The sequence below is a fragment of the Podarcis raffonei genome, chromosome 2 (genome assembly GCF_027172205.1).
Source record: "Podarcis raffonei isolate rPodRaf1 chromosome 2, rPodRaf1.pri, whole genome shotgun sequence".
Lineage (NCBI taxonomy): Eukaryota > Metazoa > Chordata > Lepidosauria > Squamata > Lacertidae > Podarcis > Podarcis raffonei.
This window is the reverse complement of record NC_070603.1, coordinates 102,471,469-102,487,484: the sequence shown is the minus strand read 5'-3', so window position 1 is coordinate 102,487,484 and position 16,016 is coordinate 102,471,469. Positions and strand designations below refer to the sequence as shown.

Below are 16,016 nucleotides of genomic sequence, written 5' to 3'. Positions count from 1 at the left end.
CAGAAGGAGTGGTTTTCCCTAGTGCTGGAATCAGTAGGCTTAACCACACCTAACAATGTAAGATTGCGGCCCATATCTCTCACCACCTCCCCGACTGTCAGATAAAAATACAAAATAAAAATAAATCATAGCCCAGACTCTACCTGTAACAATGTTAGATGATGAAAATAAAAGGTAGTTCCATTTTTTTTTTAGAAAACCAAATTAGCTCAATTGTAACCAAATTGTAGTGTTGGTCCACCATAATTCCCCCCCCGATCCCTTGGAACCCTATTCATTTTGATGCAAGTGGGGAGCAAAGGATTTTGAAGATCTCCTCTGTAGGTGGAGCAGACTATCTGAGCCCAGAGGCCTCCTCAGTTCTAGAAACTGTTGGTTCTCTGCTGTTGGTGCTCTGATCGGTGAAGAGGGCAAAGTACCTAAAAGAGCACCTCCCCCAGTATCGACCATATTGGGCCCTACAATTGGCAGGGGAGATTCTGTTGGTGTTGTCGCTGCTGGGTGTTGCCCAGTTGGCCCTGACCTGTGACAGGGCCTTCTTGGGAGTGGCCCTCCCTTTGCAGAACATCCTCCCTGGTGAGGTGTGCCTGTTTCCATCATTATTAGCATTCAGTAGGAATTTGAAAACATTCCTGTTTGCCTAGGCATTTGATGGCAGAAAGATATATACCTATACCTAGCAACCTTGAAAATACCAGCTGTGAAGTTAAGCGACTGTTTTCAAATGTTCTTCATGTTTTAAACATGTTTTTGTTTCATGCTAACTATTAATTTTTTAGGGACACGGGTGGCGCTGTGGGTTAAACCACAGAGCCTAGGACTTGCCGATCGGAAGGTCGGCGGTTCGAATCCCCGCGACGGGGTGAGCTCCTGTTGCTTGGTCCCAGCTCCTGCCAACCTAGCAGTTTGAAAGCACATCAAAGTGCAAGTAGATAAATAGGTACTGCTCCGGTCAGAAGGTAAACGGCGTTTCCATGCGCTGCTCAGGTTCGCCAGAAGCGGCTTAGTCATGCTGGCCACATGACCCAGAAGCTGTACACCGGCTCCCTCAGCCAGTAAAGCGAGATGAGCACCTGCAAACCCAGAGTCGACCACGACTGGACCTAATGGTCAGGGGTCGCTTTACCTTTACTAACTATTGTTTTACTACTTTTTTGTTTGTTGTACCGGACTTCCTTTGGGAGGAAGGATTAGCAAACAAATAAACATCTCAAAATAATCATATGCCTGCATTGTTTCTTTGATAACTTAGCAAGGCTCACTATGACGAAACTGAAAGTTGCTGCATCCTATACATCTTGCTGTCTGCTTCTATCCAGGTTTACTTGAAAGTAAGAAAGTAAGAAAGGCTTCCTTTCAGGGAAGGGTGCTTCTACAATTCTGGCTTTTGTAAGTCAGGAAACAAGTCCCTCCAACTTAAAAAAAAACAACCCAAACCCATCCACGTGAAAAGAAAATTCCTTTATTCTAGGGCTCTTACATTTGGTTGTGGTTTTTTATGTTAGCTCATCTTTTGCTTTCTCTTCCTAAGGCAGACATAAAAAGACTCCAGCGTTTATTCTTAGGACATCTGAATAATTATTTATTGAGAAGCCACAGTCCTCACACTGTTACAACTGTTGGCTTGTATAAGGCAAAAAAGCAAGATGGATCCACTATTTTACACAGAAAATAAAAGCTTCTGGAAGGGAAAGGGGGAACCCAAGGACATGCAAGTTAATGGTCCAAATGCAATGTACATGACAAGATATAAAAACCATTGTGAAAACAAAAGGAGATTTAAATTATGGTTACAATCTACCAAAAGAAATCTTCGTATATCGTCATTATTATTATTATCATTATTAGTTATTATAATTATCCTCGTTATTATAAACACATCTGTATAGTCTAAGATTGTAATTAAAGTTGTCCTTTTTACAAACACAGTTATCGGAACTCTGAACAAAAGTGTAACATTTAGAGGGGGGGAAAGACGCGGACATAAAACAACTGCTCTGAATCAAGGTGATGTGGACAAGGTGATGAAGGTCAACCCGTTGTGGCGATATGGATGACTATTATATTCCATTGGTATGTCACTTCTACAAAGTTAGCTGTATATATTTGGAGGGAAAGTGCTTGGGTCTATTAAACGGGAATAATTCCAACTTCCAGTTTATGCATTTCCTAACCCCCCCACCGCCCCCAAATGTACAAAAGAGGTGTCATTTGTAGTAGCCTCACTCTGTTTCGAAGCAATCGGCATCCACAGGAGAGAAACAAAGATATGAAAGTACTTGTTTCACTTGTCTTCACAACAATTTACCGTCAATGTATATATAGTACATTAATGAAGCATCATTTATACTTTAGTTATAACAGGGACACACCTAGCATGTTTTCTATGCAGTTTTTTTTCCCATTAACAGTTTTAAACAACGGTGTTCCATATTGCTTATGAACATATAGATATGAAATCAGGAAACTCAATGGATCGAAACAGAGGTGCTAAATCTTAAGTACCACACAGCTAAAATGGCAATTGTATTGGTAGACTTTCCATGGGCATTTAGAGCAGACAGAAAATTTCCTAATGTGGCTAAACTGAATAACAGACTAGATTACATGCACTGGTTTCCAGGCTACATCCAAGTTGGGGGGCTTCTAGATCTGGAGAGTTAATCGTCCTCTTCATCTTCTTCATCACTGTCTTTCATGGTGATTCCCTGAAGCCCTCCGCCTTCGCTTACTGAGGCTGTGGCTTCTTCTACAGTCAGACGGTTTCGCACGGTGTCATAGGTTTTGCTATTCAAGGTGGAATCCAGGACTCCTTGCAATCGGAAATCTCTGTATGTTTTCTAGGGAGGGGAGGGGTCACGTTGTGGAGAAGAGGAGTAGAAAAAAAAATCACAAACAGGACAAAGTAGGGTTCGTACCAGCAAATCTGTTCCAAGTCAGTTCTCTCTCCCCCACCTCCCCGCTTTTAGAGAATGTTTATACCTAAGGTAGTCTTTGGCCATAATTCTCAACCCACTTACCCCGAAGCTGGGCTGCTGAAGCAAATGGTAAACACTGTGAGGCATATACTAGCATTGGCCTTCTGAATATCAGCCGGCACTGACCCAAGAGGCCAAGTTTGGTTCTTTATAAGTCAGCGGATGTTCAAGTTGGTACTGCCAACACCACACACAGATTGATTACTATTACGACACATTCAACCCAGTAATAAGACGGTAATAGTACAGGATATCCCTATCCAACTGTGGGTATCCTAGTCTGGTAATCTGTTACAGTTGGTTCGACTCTCAACTCTGAGGAGAGTGGGGCTGTGCTCAGGTCCTCTGTGTGTGTGTGTGTGTGTGTGTGTGTGTGTATGTATAGAGAGGGAGAGAGAGAGGGAGAGAGATAGAGGCATCTGGTTGGCCACTGTTAGAACTGGATCTGGATGAAAAGGGCCTTTTGCCGGATCCAGGAGGACTCTCCTTAAATTCTTAGTGTTAATTACCGTATTTTTTGCTCTATAAGACTCACTTTTTCCCTCTTAAAAAGTAAGGGGAAACGTGTGTGCGTCTTATGGAGCGAATGCAGGTTGAGCAGCTATCCCAGAAGCCAGAACAGCAAGAAGGATCGCTGCTTTTGCTGCGCAGTGATCCCTCTTGCTGTTCTGGCTTCTGGGATTCAGAATATTTTTTTTCTTGTTTTCCTCCTCCAAAAACTAGGTGCGTCTTGTCGTCTGGTGCGTCTTATAGAGCGAAAAATACGGTATCTGATGTGCGTGTGTGGGGAATAAATCCAGTCTTCTGCTGCCCACCCCCCCAATATGGCACTATTGGTGACAATCTGATCAGCACTACGTGCTCAAACCCTCAGCTGCTGCATTGGGCCAGAAATGACTTGTCCGCTGCCCATTTGTGTATAGAGTTCATCATCCTGTTGTTCTTAGTGGAATCAGGGTGTGGCTCATTTTTATTGATAAAGCCAAGTGCCATTGCTTCATTGCGTTTTCTGCTGTCTCCATAACCTCTGTTAGTGACTCAACTTGCACGTTTCCGTACAGCCTTAAACATAAGTCACTAATAGCAACGGGCTGCGTGATGGGGAGGAGACTCTTGTCTGTGGCCACCACCCCTTCAAACCAGCTTCCATACAACTAGAAACTTTAGCTGTTGTGCGTCTGTCAGGTGAATAGGAGTTCTGGGGTGGTTTCAGCAGCAGGGAAACCAAAAAAGTCATGCGTGTTGGGTGAGTACGTCTTTGCCCCTTCTCTGATGTGAACAACACCAGGCAAATGCAGCTTGAAATGCGGCAATGAGGAAAGAACCTTGCTGCTAATGTGAACATACATCCTTAGCGGATGGAAGTCAGGCTGCTTAGCTTTTCCTATGTCTACAAAACCACCTGTCCAAATGCTCGCCCAGCCATTTGCCCCCTAGCTGGGCTTACTTCTACATTTGGAGAAGCAAGGTTGGGGAAAAGCATGCTAAAACCACCATTTATTAGGGAGAATTGGTGATGGTGGTGGGAGGAAATTAAGCATCAACTCCCCACACTATGAGCCAAGAGAGGGTTGGACAACCCTGCACTTGTCCCTTACAAGAGAATTCTGCCCATGCAAGTGGAGGGTAGTTTGTTTACAGAATAGATAAGTTGCAAAACTGCACTGTCCACAAATAGTTATTATTTGTATTTGACTAGGCTTAGAGTCCCTTTGTTTTTACAGAACACAATTGCAACTTAAAAATGCAAGTATTAGTAAAATTCACATGCTATTTAACACCATGAAACAGTTTAAAGGTGTTTTGTTGGATAGCAAGCACGCCTAGAGAAAATGTTATTTTTTATTTTTATTTTTTTGAGCAACTGCATAGCTGTAACAGCGCACAAGACACCTTGAGTGCTTTTCGGCGCCCCTCAAACTAACACATAATAATAATGTGCTGATACCTATCGCTTTTATTTATGAACATTAAAAGCGTTTTAGTAATTTATTCATGCCTTGATTTTCAGAGTACACAATTCTACTATTTTAGCGCTCTTCAATGAAACAGAACCACATAGAACCAAAAATGATCAAATATGTATTTACCTCCCCCTGTGATCTTATTATTTCATGTAAGCCACTGAGATTTCACACTGAAATAATTATCATGTGTCCAGTACACACACACACACACACACACACACACACACACGGATATCTTATTATCTCTTTGCAGTCCCTTTTAAAAGGCTGTAAACAACTATTGTAAGAGAAATAATTTCAATTACCTATATGCATAATTCAGATTTGTATTTACAATAGTAATTGCACAGAAACTAAAAGTGAAGTCAGTGGTAACAATTTAGCCAACGAATTTTGCAAATGTGAACATCCAAAGGGAAAAAATAATAATGGGCGTAATCAAACATATGTCTATTTAAAAAACAACAACCGCAAATGATGGCTGATAAATCATGGCTTGTCTGTCCAAGAATTAACTGTGCACCTGTGCAACCCCCTCCCCCCTGCCCTCATGCACCCAGCCTGGTACTTTTATTCTAGTTCATTATGCTTCAGTGTTCATGACATCAAAATTAACTGTGGTTTCATATACTTCTTTGTAGGCAGTGATTAAACAGCCATTTCCCTCTTGGACTGTCCCAGGAAACTATGGTTCAAACAAGCTAGAAGTGCCAAAGCTAGATGTGTGAGAAGAGAGGATGGGTGAGGAGGGAACATGCAGGCATATTACTCATTCTCAGTGACAAACCATTGTTTATCACCCCAATATTGCTACATTTGAACTGGGCTATATATGATGGTACAACGCAAATCCTGCCTTTATTCTACCCCACTAGTCTAACGTTTATCAAATTTCTTTCCTGGGAAGTGATGTGATTGTGGGATTCAGCTATGTACTTGAAATGGTTGTGAAAACCAAATGAGACCATAGTGGGAGAAGGCAATCGTGGACCTATGGGTTATTGGTCTTTTTTAAATGTCCCAGGCATTCTGACCATTAAGGTTTTATTGCACCCCTGAAAAGCTCCAATTCAATATCCCCCCCCCAAAGGCAAGACACCAAACGTTTTTCCTTCAGGTCCCCAGGTGTGGGGTTGTTAACCTGAGATTCTGTTGAACTTTGTCATGCCCGTGGTGCCATTGGGCCTTGGTGGAGGGAAAGATATGACCTATCAGGCAAGGAGACAAGCTGTTAGAAATGACATTTGTGATGGATGGGGAACTGGTACCACTTGATAAAGCAAGCAGGAGGCAGAAGGCATCTCTCCAACATATAGGTCAGTTTTCCCCAACCTAGTGCCCTTCAACTCTGACCACTGGCCATGTTGGCTGGGGCTGAGGGGAGTTGGAGTCTGGATCGCACCAGGTTGGGCAAGGCTGATACAGGGAAATGCTGTAGGATAAATCTTTAATATCTTGAAAAAAGTGACGTTGGAGATGTGCCCACAACATGTCCTCCTGAATCTGCTTTTGCCAGTAGAATTCAGTAGCTAAGTGGAGTTGGGCCTAGATTCACCCATGGACTTGCTTGGCGGTCTTCAGGAGGTCAATACCTTTCAGCCTCAATTTTCTATCTGAGGAAATGGAACAAGGCTAGATTTATACCCTGCAACACGGCAACCACTTGAAAAATGGAACTGTTTTGGTTGAGGGATTGCAGTGGCATATTGAAAATCAGCAAAACCCACATAGGCGGTGATTCACCCAGACACTATCCTGCATGGCATTGTACCCATATGTTTCTTGTTTCAAGTGCTAGCACACCCCTATTGTATTACATGCCTGGGGCCCCTTCTGATTTTATAATTAGTGGTGTGGGAACGGGTGCAGTACGACTCCTTCCTGCATAATTTAGCGTCGTCGGATGTGCATGATCACATGACAAGCAGCCCATCTCATGCAGCCACCTTATGCCATTGTCGCACTCTCTCCAGGAACTGGAGCAATGCTGGTCTGAGAAGCCGCTGCAGCAGGAATGGGGAACTTGTGGCCCTCTGTCTGTTGGTAGACTCCAATCCCCATCGGTCCCAATGACAGGAATGACAGACACTGTAGTCCAGCAACATCTGTAGGACCACGGGTCCCCTGTCCCTGTGCTATATGGGTTCCCCCAAAGTGTGGTCACACTTCTGGTGTCGCCTAGTGGCGCAGGAACGCACCACGCGACAGCTCATCTCATGCCACCAAAGATAACATCAGAAGCCACACCCGTGCAGTTAACTCGAGCTCTACAACAAGGATGAAAAACAAGACAGTACAGCAATGTTTACCTAAGGATGAGTTGGATCCAACCAAATTCTTAAACACAGAGCAGATGTGCTGCTACACTGATGGACTCAAGTTAGTCATGTCCATTGATTTCAATGGACCTCCTATTTCTTTCGTGCACGGAATCTCTTTCCTCCAAGAAACAAAACAGCCTGGACGTAATAAAACATGCTCACCTTTACTATCCTGATAAGGGTTTTCAGTTGATAGATGTGGAGCTGAAGGTCCATGCGGTCTGTCAGCCAGGTGCAAACCATGTTCATGGTGCTGGTGTACCATTGCTGCAAAAGAAGCGAGAGCTTTCCGAGGAACATGCCAAAGAGCATATGTTACGTGCCAAGTATAAAACACAGAACACAGGCAATTGGATATGATCAGGTCTGGCCTCCCCACTCTCCCTTGCCGGTTTGCCAGCATAGGCTCCTTCCTAAGAAGAGAATGAACTTTTAAGCCCACTGAGGTCCTGGAGCTCTTGTCTGGCACACTTGGATTCACTACGTGATCTAGAACTTGCATTAGAATTTTTCTTCTTCTTAGAGGTATCCTCTATTCCTGCATTGCAGCAGGTTGGATTAGACAACGCTTCGGATCCCTTCCAACTCTACAATTCTATGATCCTCATTTTTTGTTTTGTTTTGCATTACGATTCTATATCTCTTCTGTTATTCGGGTGGGGAAAACAGAACTCCCCCCACCCCCCAATTTGCAGAAGGTGGAACAGGAGTAAAGCAGACGATTCCATTGCTTTCTCATGTGTGAATCTGTCTCTGGAGCTACACAATTTTAATTGTGTTTTAAGGGTTTCCAGGGACTCTTCTCGCCGTGAGACTGTTGTGGGTGAGCTGAGAGTTAGTTTGGACCCTGGGTGAGAACCTGGAGGCTGAGAGGAAGGGTGTGTCAGAATGAAAATGAACTGATATTGATTTATACAGTGTGTGTGTGTGTGTGTGTGTGTGTAACTTTGTATTAATGTAACAGTTTACATGTAACTGTGTTTTTGCATGTGCTTGGATATATTTTTTATATATTAAGCCGGTATAGAAATTAAATAACCAGTCCATAAACCAACCTTCCAGGGGCCACATGGCAGTGGTGGGTAGAGCCATGAGGGCACATTTTACCTTTCTACAGTTGTGTGGTTTCTATTCACATCTATCTCTTGATTCTCCATCCAGGCAAGTAAGAGGAATTGCCTGGGTTCAAGGAGAAGTTTCAGCCTGGCAAAGACACCCAAAGAGGATGTGAAACAGGGTCAGTGAGGGGTGTCACTTGGAAATAGTCCCAAAGGCCAGAAAAAAGAGGCTTGGAGGCCCAGCCCCGCTGCCAATGAATGCCGAAAAAGTGAGCACATAGCAGTATCCCTACCACAGGCAAGGCGCGGATTGAAATATGCTTGCTTGCAGTGATAATCAGAGAGTCCTTGGACTGGGGCGAGAGTGGTTTGCAAAATCTACTTATTATGGATTTTCCTTTCTGAAGGAGTGCTGAAAAGTATCCTCGGCTGCCAAGTTCACAACAGGGTCCCTGAGGCAGCCGAGTAGGGGTGTGACAGCTTATGTTGTCAGGCAGTCCCCCACATTTCTTATTAGACTTGCACAATTCAAGAGGGTACGTTTTTCGTTCTGTAACTTACTCTAAATTACTCAGCTCTGCCTTTTCTCAGACTGTCACAAACAGAATGTTCTCATTCTCTCGGAGGCTTTTGGGCACAGGCTACCTCATAAATATTTATCGCTTCGGCTTTGCATCCCAAGGTAATGAGGATCTCTTGTTTAATACACGCTGCTTGTTCTTTTTCCACCCATGTAGCCCTGAGGCCTTTTCAGTCCCAGGGACAGCCAAAGCGCCACCGTTTGCCTGTGGCTACAAACATTTCCAGGAATGAAGTGATTACCATCTTTGCTTTCCTGCTCTTCTGCATTTATTTTTTGGGGGTGTGTGTGCAGATTCAACTCAGACGGTTAAAGATGGTTAAGCTTTTCTCTGTCAACATTTAAAATAAAAAAATGAAACCTTTACGGAAGTACATGCTGCCGTATCGTGAAATATCAGGGTGATGCCCAATGATATGTATACAATGAAACAAACCACCGTGAAAGGCAAATTAATAATAATGCCTGCTGAATCTCTGTCGGAACAACATGGGACCGGCAATGCTTAAATGTATGTCAGGGGACAATTAACAAGGCTACTCCAAATGATCTAAGTTGACTAGGATATATAAAGACTCCAGCTTAAGGTATCCTGGAACCAAGAAATAGCAATTCACCATTTATACCAGGGCGGTCCAACTTTTCATACCAAGTGGGCTGCAACAGTACTTCAACATGAAACCTGCGGGTTGCACTCTGCATTGTTGCATGGGGGGCAAGGCCAACATTTGACACTACCCAGCCACCACGCTGCCTTCCCAGAACTGGCTAAGTGAGGCAGTTCTGATAGGGTCCTTGAGCCCTCTCATCTCCTCCCCAAAGTTGGGAAAGCGCTAACTAGGATTTGAGAAGGAGGCAGGATCCTCTCAGAGCCCTCATACCTCCTTCCCAAAGCCCAGCGTTTTGCTTACCTGGCTTTGGGAAGTCAACTTGAGGGCTGCGGTGTGTGTGTGGGGGCATCAAATGTTGCTGAGGGCCGCGAAAAAAGGCCTTGAGGCCTGCATGTTGGACCGGCCTGGTTTGTATCATTCTGCCACCTGATTTGCCCCTCTAGGCTGAACACAACTGTCCCCTGCCAACATTAATTTATTTGTGAGTTATAGTACTTAAGGCTCCTAAACACACTTACCTGGGAGTAATTTTTGAACAAACATGCATAGGATTGCTTTGTAACTTTCAGCTTGTCCCACCGTTTTCCCTGGGAAAGCCTGCTGTTTATTGCTGAATCGGAAGAAACGTCAATCCCTGGAAAACCTGATTGACGTTTGTTCCAATTCAGCAGTAAACAGTGGGTTTTCCCGGGGAAAGAAGTGGGGGAACAGAAAAAGTCATTGGATCCGTGCCTAGAAATCACAGGACAATCAGAAATATGGACGAGCCCATTGCTACGTTAAAAACGTGCGGCTAACAGCAGAAGCCTAGGGATGTCTGATCAGGCGTCCTACTAAGCTCAATGGGACTTATTTCCAGGTATATAAGATCACCCCCTTCATGGATCACTGCCTTGCCGTGGCGAAGGGGCTTGAAGAACTCAGAGAAGCTATGAACTACGCCGAGCAGGGCACACAAGATGAACAGGTCATAGTGGAGAGTTTTGACCAAACGTGATCCACCTGGAGGAGGAACCGGCAAGCCACTCCAGTATCCTTGCCAAGAAAACTCCATGGACAAAGACAACAGGCATATAAAAGTTATGACGCTGGAAGATGAGCCCCTCAGGTCGGAAGGCGTCCAACATGCTACTGGGGAAGAGCGGAGGGCAAGTACAAGTAGATCCAGAGCTGATGAAGCGGCTGGGCCAAAGCCGAAAGGACGCTCAGTTGCGGATATGCCTGGAAGCGAAAGGAAAGTCCAATGCTGTAAAGAAAAATATTGCATAGGAACCTGGAATGTAAGAACCATGAACCTGGGTAAGTTGGAGGTGGTCAAAAATGAGATGGCAAGAATAAATATTGACATCCTGGGCATCAGTGAACTAAAATGGACGGGAATGGGCGAATTCAGTTCGGATGACCATCACATCTACTACTGTGGGCAAGAAACCCGTAAAAGAAATGGAGTGGCCCTCATAGTCAACAAAAGAGTGGCGAAAGCTGTACTGGGATGCAATCTCAAAAATGATAGAATGATCTCGATACGAATCCAAGGCAGACCTTTTAACATCACAGTAATCCAAGTTTATGCACCAACCACTGGTGCTGAAGAAACTGAAATAGACCAATTCTATGAAGACTTACAAGACCTTATAGAAGTGACACCAAAGAAGGATGTTCTTCTCATTATAGGGGATTGGAATGCTAAAGTAGGGAATCAAGAGATAAAAGGAACAACTGGCAAGTTTGGCCTTGGAGATCAAAACGAAGCAGGGCAAAGGCTAATAGAGTTCTGTCAAGAGAACAAGCTGGTCATCACAAACACGCTTTTCCAACAACACAAGAGACGACTCTACACATGGACATCACCAGATGGGCAGTATCGAAATCAGATTGATTATATTCTCTGCAGCCAAAGATGGAGAAGCTCCATACAGTCAGCAAAAACAAGACCTGGAGCTGACTGTGGCTCAGATCATCAGCTGCTTATAGCAAAATTCAAGCTTAAACTGAAGAAAGTAGGAAAAACCACTGGGCCGGTAAGATACAATCTAAGTCAAATCCCTTATGAATACACAGTGGAAGTGACGAACAGGTTTAAGGATTTAGATTTGGTGGACAGAGTGCCTGAAGAACTATGGATGGAGGCTCGTAACATTGTACAGGAGGCAGCAACGAAAACCATCCCAATGAAAAGGAAATGCAAGAAAGCAAAGTGGCTGTCCAACGAGGCCTTACAAATAGCGGAGGAGAGAAGGCAAGCAAAATGCGAGGGAGATAGTGAAAGATACAGGAAATTGAATGCAGATTTCCAAAGAATAGCAAGGAGAGACAAGAAGGCCTTCTTAAACGAGCAATGCAAACAAATAGAGGAAAACAACAGAATAGGAAGAACCAGAGATCTGTTCAAGAAAATTGGAGATATGAAAGGAACATTTCGTACAAAGATTACCACAATAAAGGACAAAAGTGGTAAGGACCTAACAGAAGCAGAAGACATCAAGAAGAGGTGGCAAGAATACACAGAGGAATTATACCAGAAAGATATGGATGTCTCGTACACCCCAGGTAGTGTGGTTGCTGACCTTGAGCCAGACATCCTGGAAAGTGAAGTCAAATGGGCCTTAGAAAGCACTGCAAATAACAAGGCCAGTGGAAGTGATGGTATTCCAGCTGAACTATTTAAAATTTTAAAAGATGATGCTGTTAAGGTGCTACACTCAATATGCCAGCAAATTTGGAAAACTCAGCAGTGGCCAGAAGATTGGAGAAGATCAGTCTACATCCCAATCCCAAAGAAGGGCAGTGCCAAAGAATGCTCCAACTACCGCACAATTGCACTCATTTCACACGCTAGCAAGGTTATACTTAAAATTCTACAAGGAAGGCTCAAACAGTATGTGGATCGAGAACTCCCAGAAGTGCAAGCTGGATTTAGAAGAGGCAGAGGAACCAGAGACCAAATTGCAAACATGCGCTGGATTATGGAGAAAGCTAGAGAGTTCCAGAAAGACATCTACTTCTGCTTCATCGACTATGCAAAAGCCTTTGACTGTGTCGACCACAGCAAACTATGGCAAGTTCTTAAAGAAATGGGAGTGCCTGATCACCTCATCTGTCTCCTGAGAAATCTCTATGTGGGACAAGAAGCTACAGTTAGAACTGGATATGGAACAACTGATTGGTTCAAAATTGGGAAAGGCGTACGACAAGGCTGTATTTTGTCTCCCTGCTTATTTAATTTATACGCAGAATACATCATGCGAAAGGCTGGGCTGGATGAATCCCAAGCTGGAATTAAGATTGCCGGAAGAAATATCAACAACCTCAGATATGCAGATGACACAACCTTGATGGCAGAAAGTGAGGAGGAATTAAAGAACCTTTTAATGAGGGTGAAAGAGGAGAGCGCAAAATATGGTCTGAGGCTCAACATCAAAAAAACGAAGATCATGGCCACTGGTCCCATCACCTCCTGGCAAATAGAAGGGGAAGAAATGGAGGCAGTGAGAGATTTTACTTTCTTGGGCTCCATGATCACTGCAGATGGTGACAGCAGCCACGAAATTAAAAGACGCCTGCTTCTTGGGAGAAGGGCAATGACAGGCCTGGACAGCATCTTGAGAAGTAGAGATGTCACCTTGACAACAAAGGTCCGTATAGTTAAAGCCATGGTTTTCCCAGTAGTGATGTATGGAAGTGAGAGCTGGACCATAAAGAAGGCTGATCGCCGAAGAATTGATGCTTTTGAATTATGGTGCTGGAGAAGACTCTTGAGAGTCCCATGGACTGCAAGAAGATCAAACGCATCCATTCTTAATGAAATCAGCCCTGAGTGCTCACTGGAAGGACAGATCGTGAAGCTGAGGCTCCAGTACTTTGGCCACCTCATGAGAAGAGAAGACTCCCTGGAGAAGACACTGATGCTGGGAAAGATGGAGGGCACAAGGAGAAGGGGGCGACAGAGGATGAGATGGTTGGATAGTGTTCTCGAAGCCACAAACATGAGTCTGACCAAACTGCGGGAGGTAGTGGAGGACAGAGGTGCCTGGCGTGCTCTGGTCCATGGGGTCACGAAGAGTCGGACACGACTAAACGACTAAACAACAACAACAAATATAAGATCACAACCATATAATGCTAAGGTGAGTCAGGGGTGCTCCACTTACACAGTACATACCAGAGAAAAGCTAGTAGCCAATTGTTACCACTTTCAGTGGCGAAGGATAGACCCCTAAGCACATCTGCTAAGCTGTAGGGATGGGCAGATTGCTCTATTTCTGGCACATGTTCACTGCAAACCCTATCCTGTCCCATTTCCACATTCATCTGAAACTTTTGTTTTTTTAGCAATCAGCATGAAAATCCACCCAGCTTTTTAATTTTCTCACAGCCCTGCATTTCTGTCTATACATTTAACTTCGCACAGGGGTAGCCGATGTGACTCTTAGTCACGCTGGCTGGGGTCAATGGGAGTTGGCATCCGACCGTGTGAAGGGCACCACGTTGGCTATTCCTGACTAATAATAATAATAATAATAATAATAATAATAATAATAATAATTTATTTATACCCCGCCCGTCTGGTTGGGTTTCCCCAGCCACTCTGGGTGGCTCCGAACAGAATATATAAAAAAGCGGCAAAACACCAAACATTAAAAACTTCCTTAAACTTAGCACATTTGTGTAAGGGGATTGTGCCCTGAGTGTTCTATGAACCCAGCAACAGCCCTGCAGGGCACCACTTTGGGAATGCCAGCTTGCTCAAATACAGGCTGGGATAGTAGAGGGTAGTAGGCCCTGAGCTCCTAAAAGTAACCACTAGTAGGCAGCAACACAGGAAGCTGCCTTATACGGAGCCAGACCATTGGTCCATCTAGCTCAGCATTGTCTCATTTGACTGGCTGAAGCTCTCTAGAGCAGGGGTCGGTAAAGTTTTTGTGGCTTGGGGCTGTTCACGGTCCCGCAGATGCTGCGGTGGGCCAGTGTGTGTGTGTGTGTGTGTGTGCGTGCGCGCAAACACTATTTCCGGTGCTCCTTCCAGTGCGGAGGATGCGTGCACCTGCAGCCAATGCGAATCCAGCCAGCATCGCAAAAGGCGGTCCCTGCTCTGCTCTGCGCCAGTTTAGCGCAGCGCCCAGGAGCCGACCAAGTAGGTGGCAGGGGTCCATGGGCCGGTTAAACGACCCCCATGGGCCACTTGCTCTAGAGTTTCAGACTGGATGGAGGGCATTCCCAGCCCTGCCCTGAGATGTATTTTTTGGACCTGTCAACATCAGTGTCTGCAGAGCTGCTGAACTTCATCTCTGAATATATATGTAAGCTGCATTTGGGGTGGGGGTGGGGGAGAGAGACAGAAAAATGATATGAATAAATCTGCAAAGTAACACACATTGACGGCAGCAGCAGCAGCACATTTGATGAAAACCCGCACTGGGTTCCTGCGCTTCGAGGGAGGTGGTGTCATTACACATCCACCAGAACATCTGCAAACTCCCATTTCCTTTTGGTGGGTTTGAATGGGATCCTGACCTCCTGTTCCTTGCCATGAACCTTGAGTTCACACTCACAATTTTACATGTTACAGGAAGCCGCAGCTCACTCCAGGGGTGCTGCAAACAGAATCTCAGAAGCCAGATGCAGCCCTGCTTCTTTAATGCACCTGAAGGAGCTGTATTCTCCATTCAGAAAAGAAAGAAAAGAAAAACAGAAAAAGAAGGAGGAGGAGGAGGAGAAGAAGAAGAGGAGAAGCCCACATACTAGTAGCTTAAGGTCACTCTGGCCTTTGTAAAGAGTTGGACAAAATCAGGAATGCTTATGGGGCTGAGTTGTCAGCAGGGTAGCAGAAGGATTACAAGGAACCTGTGACTCTGCCTCTTTCTGCCTTTGCTAGTAGCTTTTGTGTGTGTGTGTGTGAACAAGTGCCATACAACAGATTGAGGCTGGTATAAAGGCCTGGGACTGTGCAAGGAGACCCCCGCTGGGCCTCAGCTGTGCTTGCAATTAGCAATAAGCATGAAATGATTATTGTTGTGGTGGCTGATGGCAATCTGAAGTGACAAGTTTTATGGGGGGGGGAGTTAAAGTAAGTGTGTGTGTGTGTGTTAAGATGTTCAGGAAAAGTCCTCCCCCTTTGCTTTGCAAACCCATTAAGCAAAAGCTCCAGTGCAGTTTAGTCAGAACTATTTTATGTCATTCACAAAGGTCTTACAAAGTCCCGGCTGAAAGAATATTTTCTTCCTCTCACTGCCTCGGAATGGAGTTTTTCTAGGTCACGGATTCTTCACTGCCCTATTTAGTGTCAAAAATACCCATTTGCCTCAAATTAGCAGAAAGCTTGTAGTGAAGGGCGAGAGATTAAGCATACAAAATTACTCAGCAGGCGGCCGCTGCATGGATTTTGGGGGGTTGAGAGGTCTTTAAAACTGACTACAAGACATTATATACTTCTGACAAAAGAACATAGTAATCCTACCTGCTTGCTTTAACCACTGTTGTTTGTCCATTATTTTGTGCTTT

At 44.6% G+C, this 16,016-nt stretch overlaps 1 protein-coding gene across 22 annotated transcripts in view; it reads right to left on the bottom strand.

The window, feature by feature from the left end:
* Positions 1-1,554: 1,554 nt before the first annotated feature.
* Positions 1,555-16,016, bottom strand: part of CADPS (calcium dependent secretion activator) — a 340,568-nt gene continuing 326,106 nt past the window's right edge. For all 22 annotated transcript variants that reach the window (XM_053378320.1, XM_053378321.1, XM_053378327.1 and 19 more), the window contains 2 exons: positions 7,429-7,533; positions 1,555-2,840 (listed from right to left, as the gene is read on the bottom strand). In XM_053378320.1, the coding sequence (XP_053234295.1) occupies positions 2,661-2,840; positions 7,429-7,533 (285 nt within the window). In that variant the 3' untranslated portion in view covers positions 1,555-2,660. The remainder of the gene's footprint in view (positions 2,841-7,428; positions 7,534-16,016) is intronic.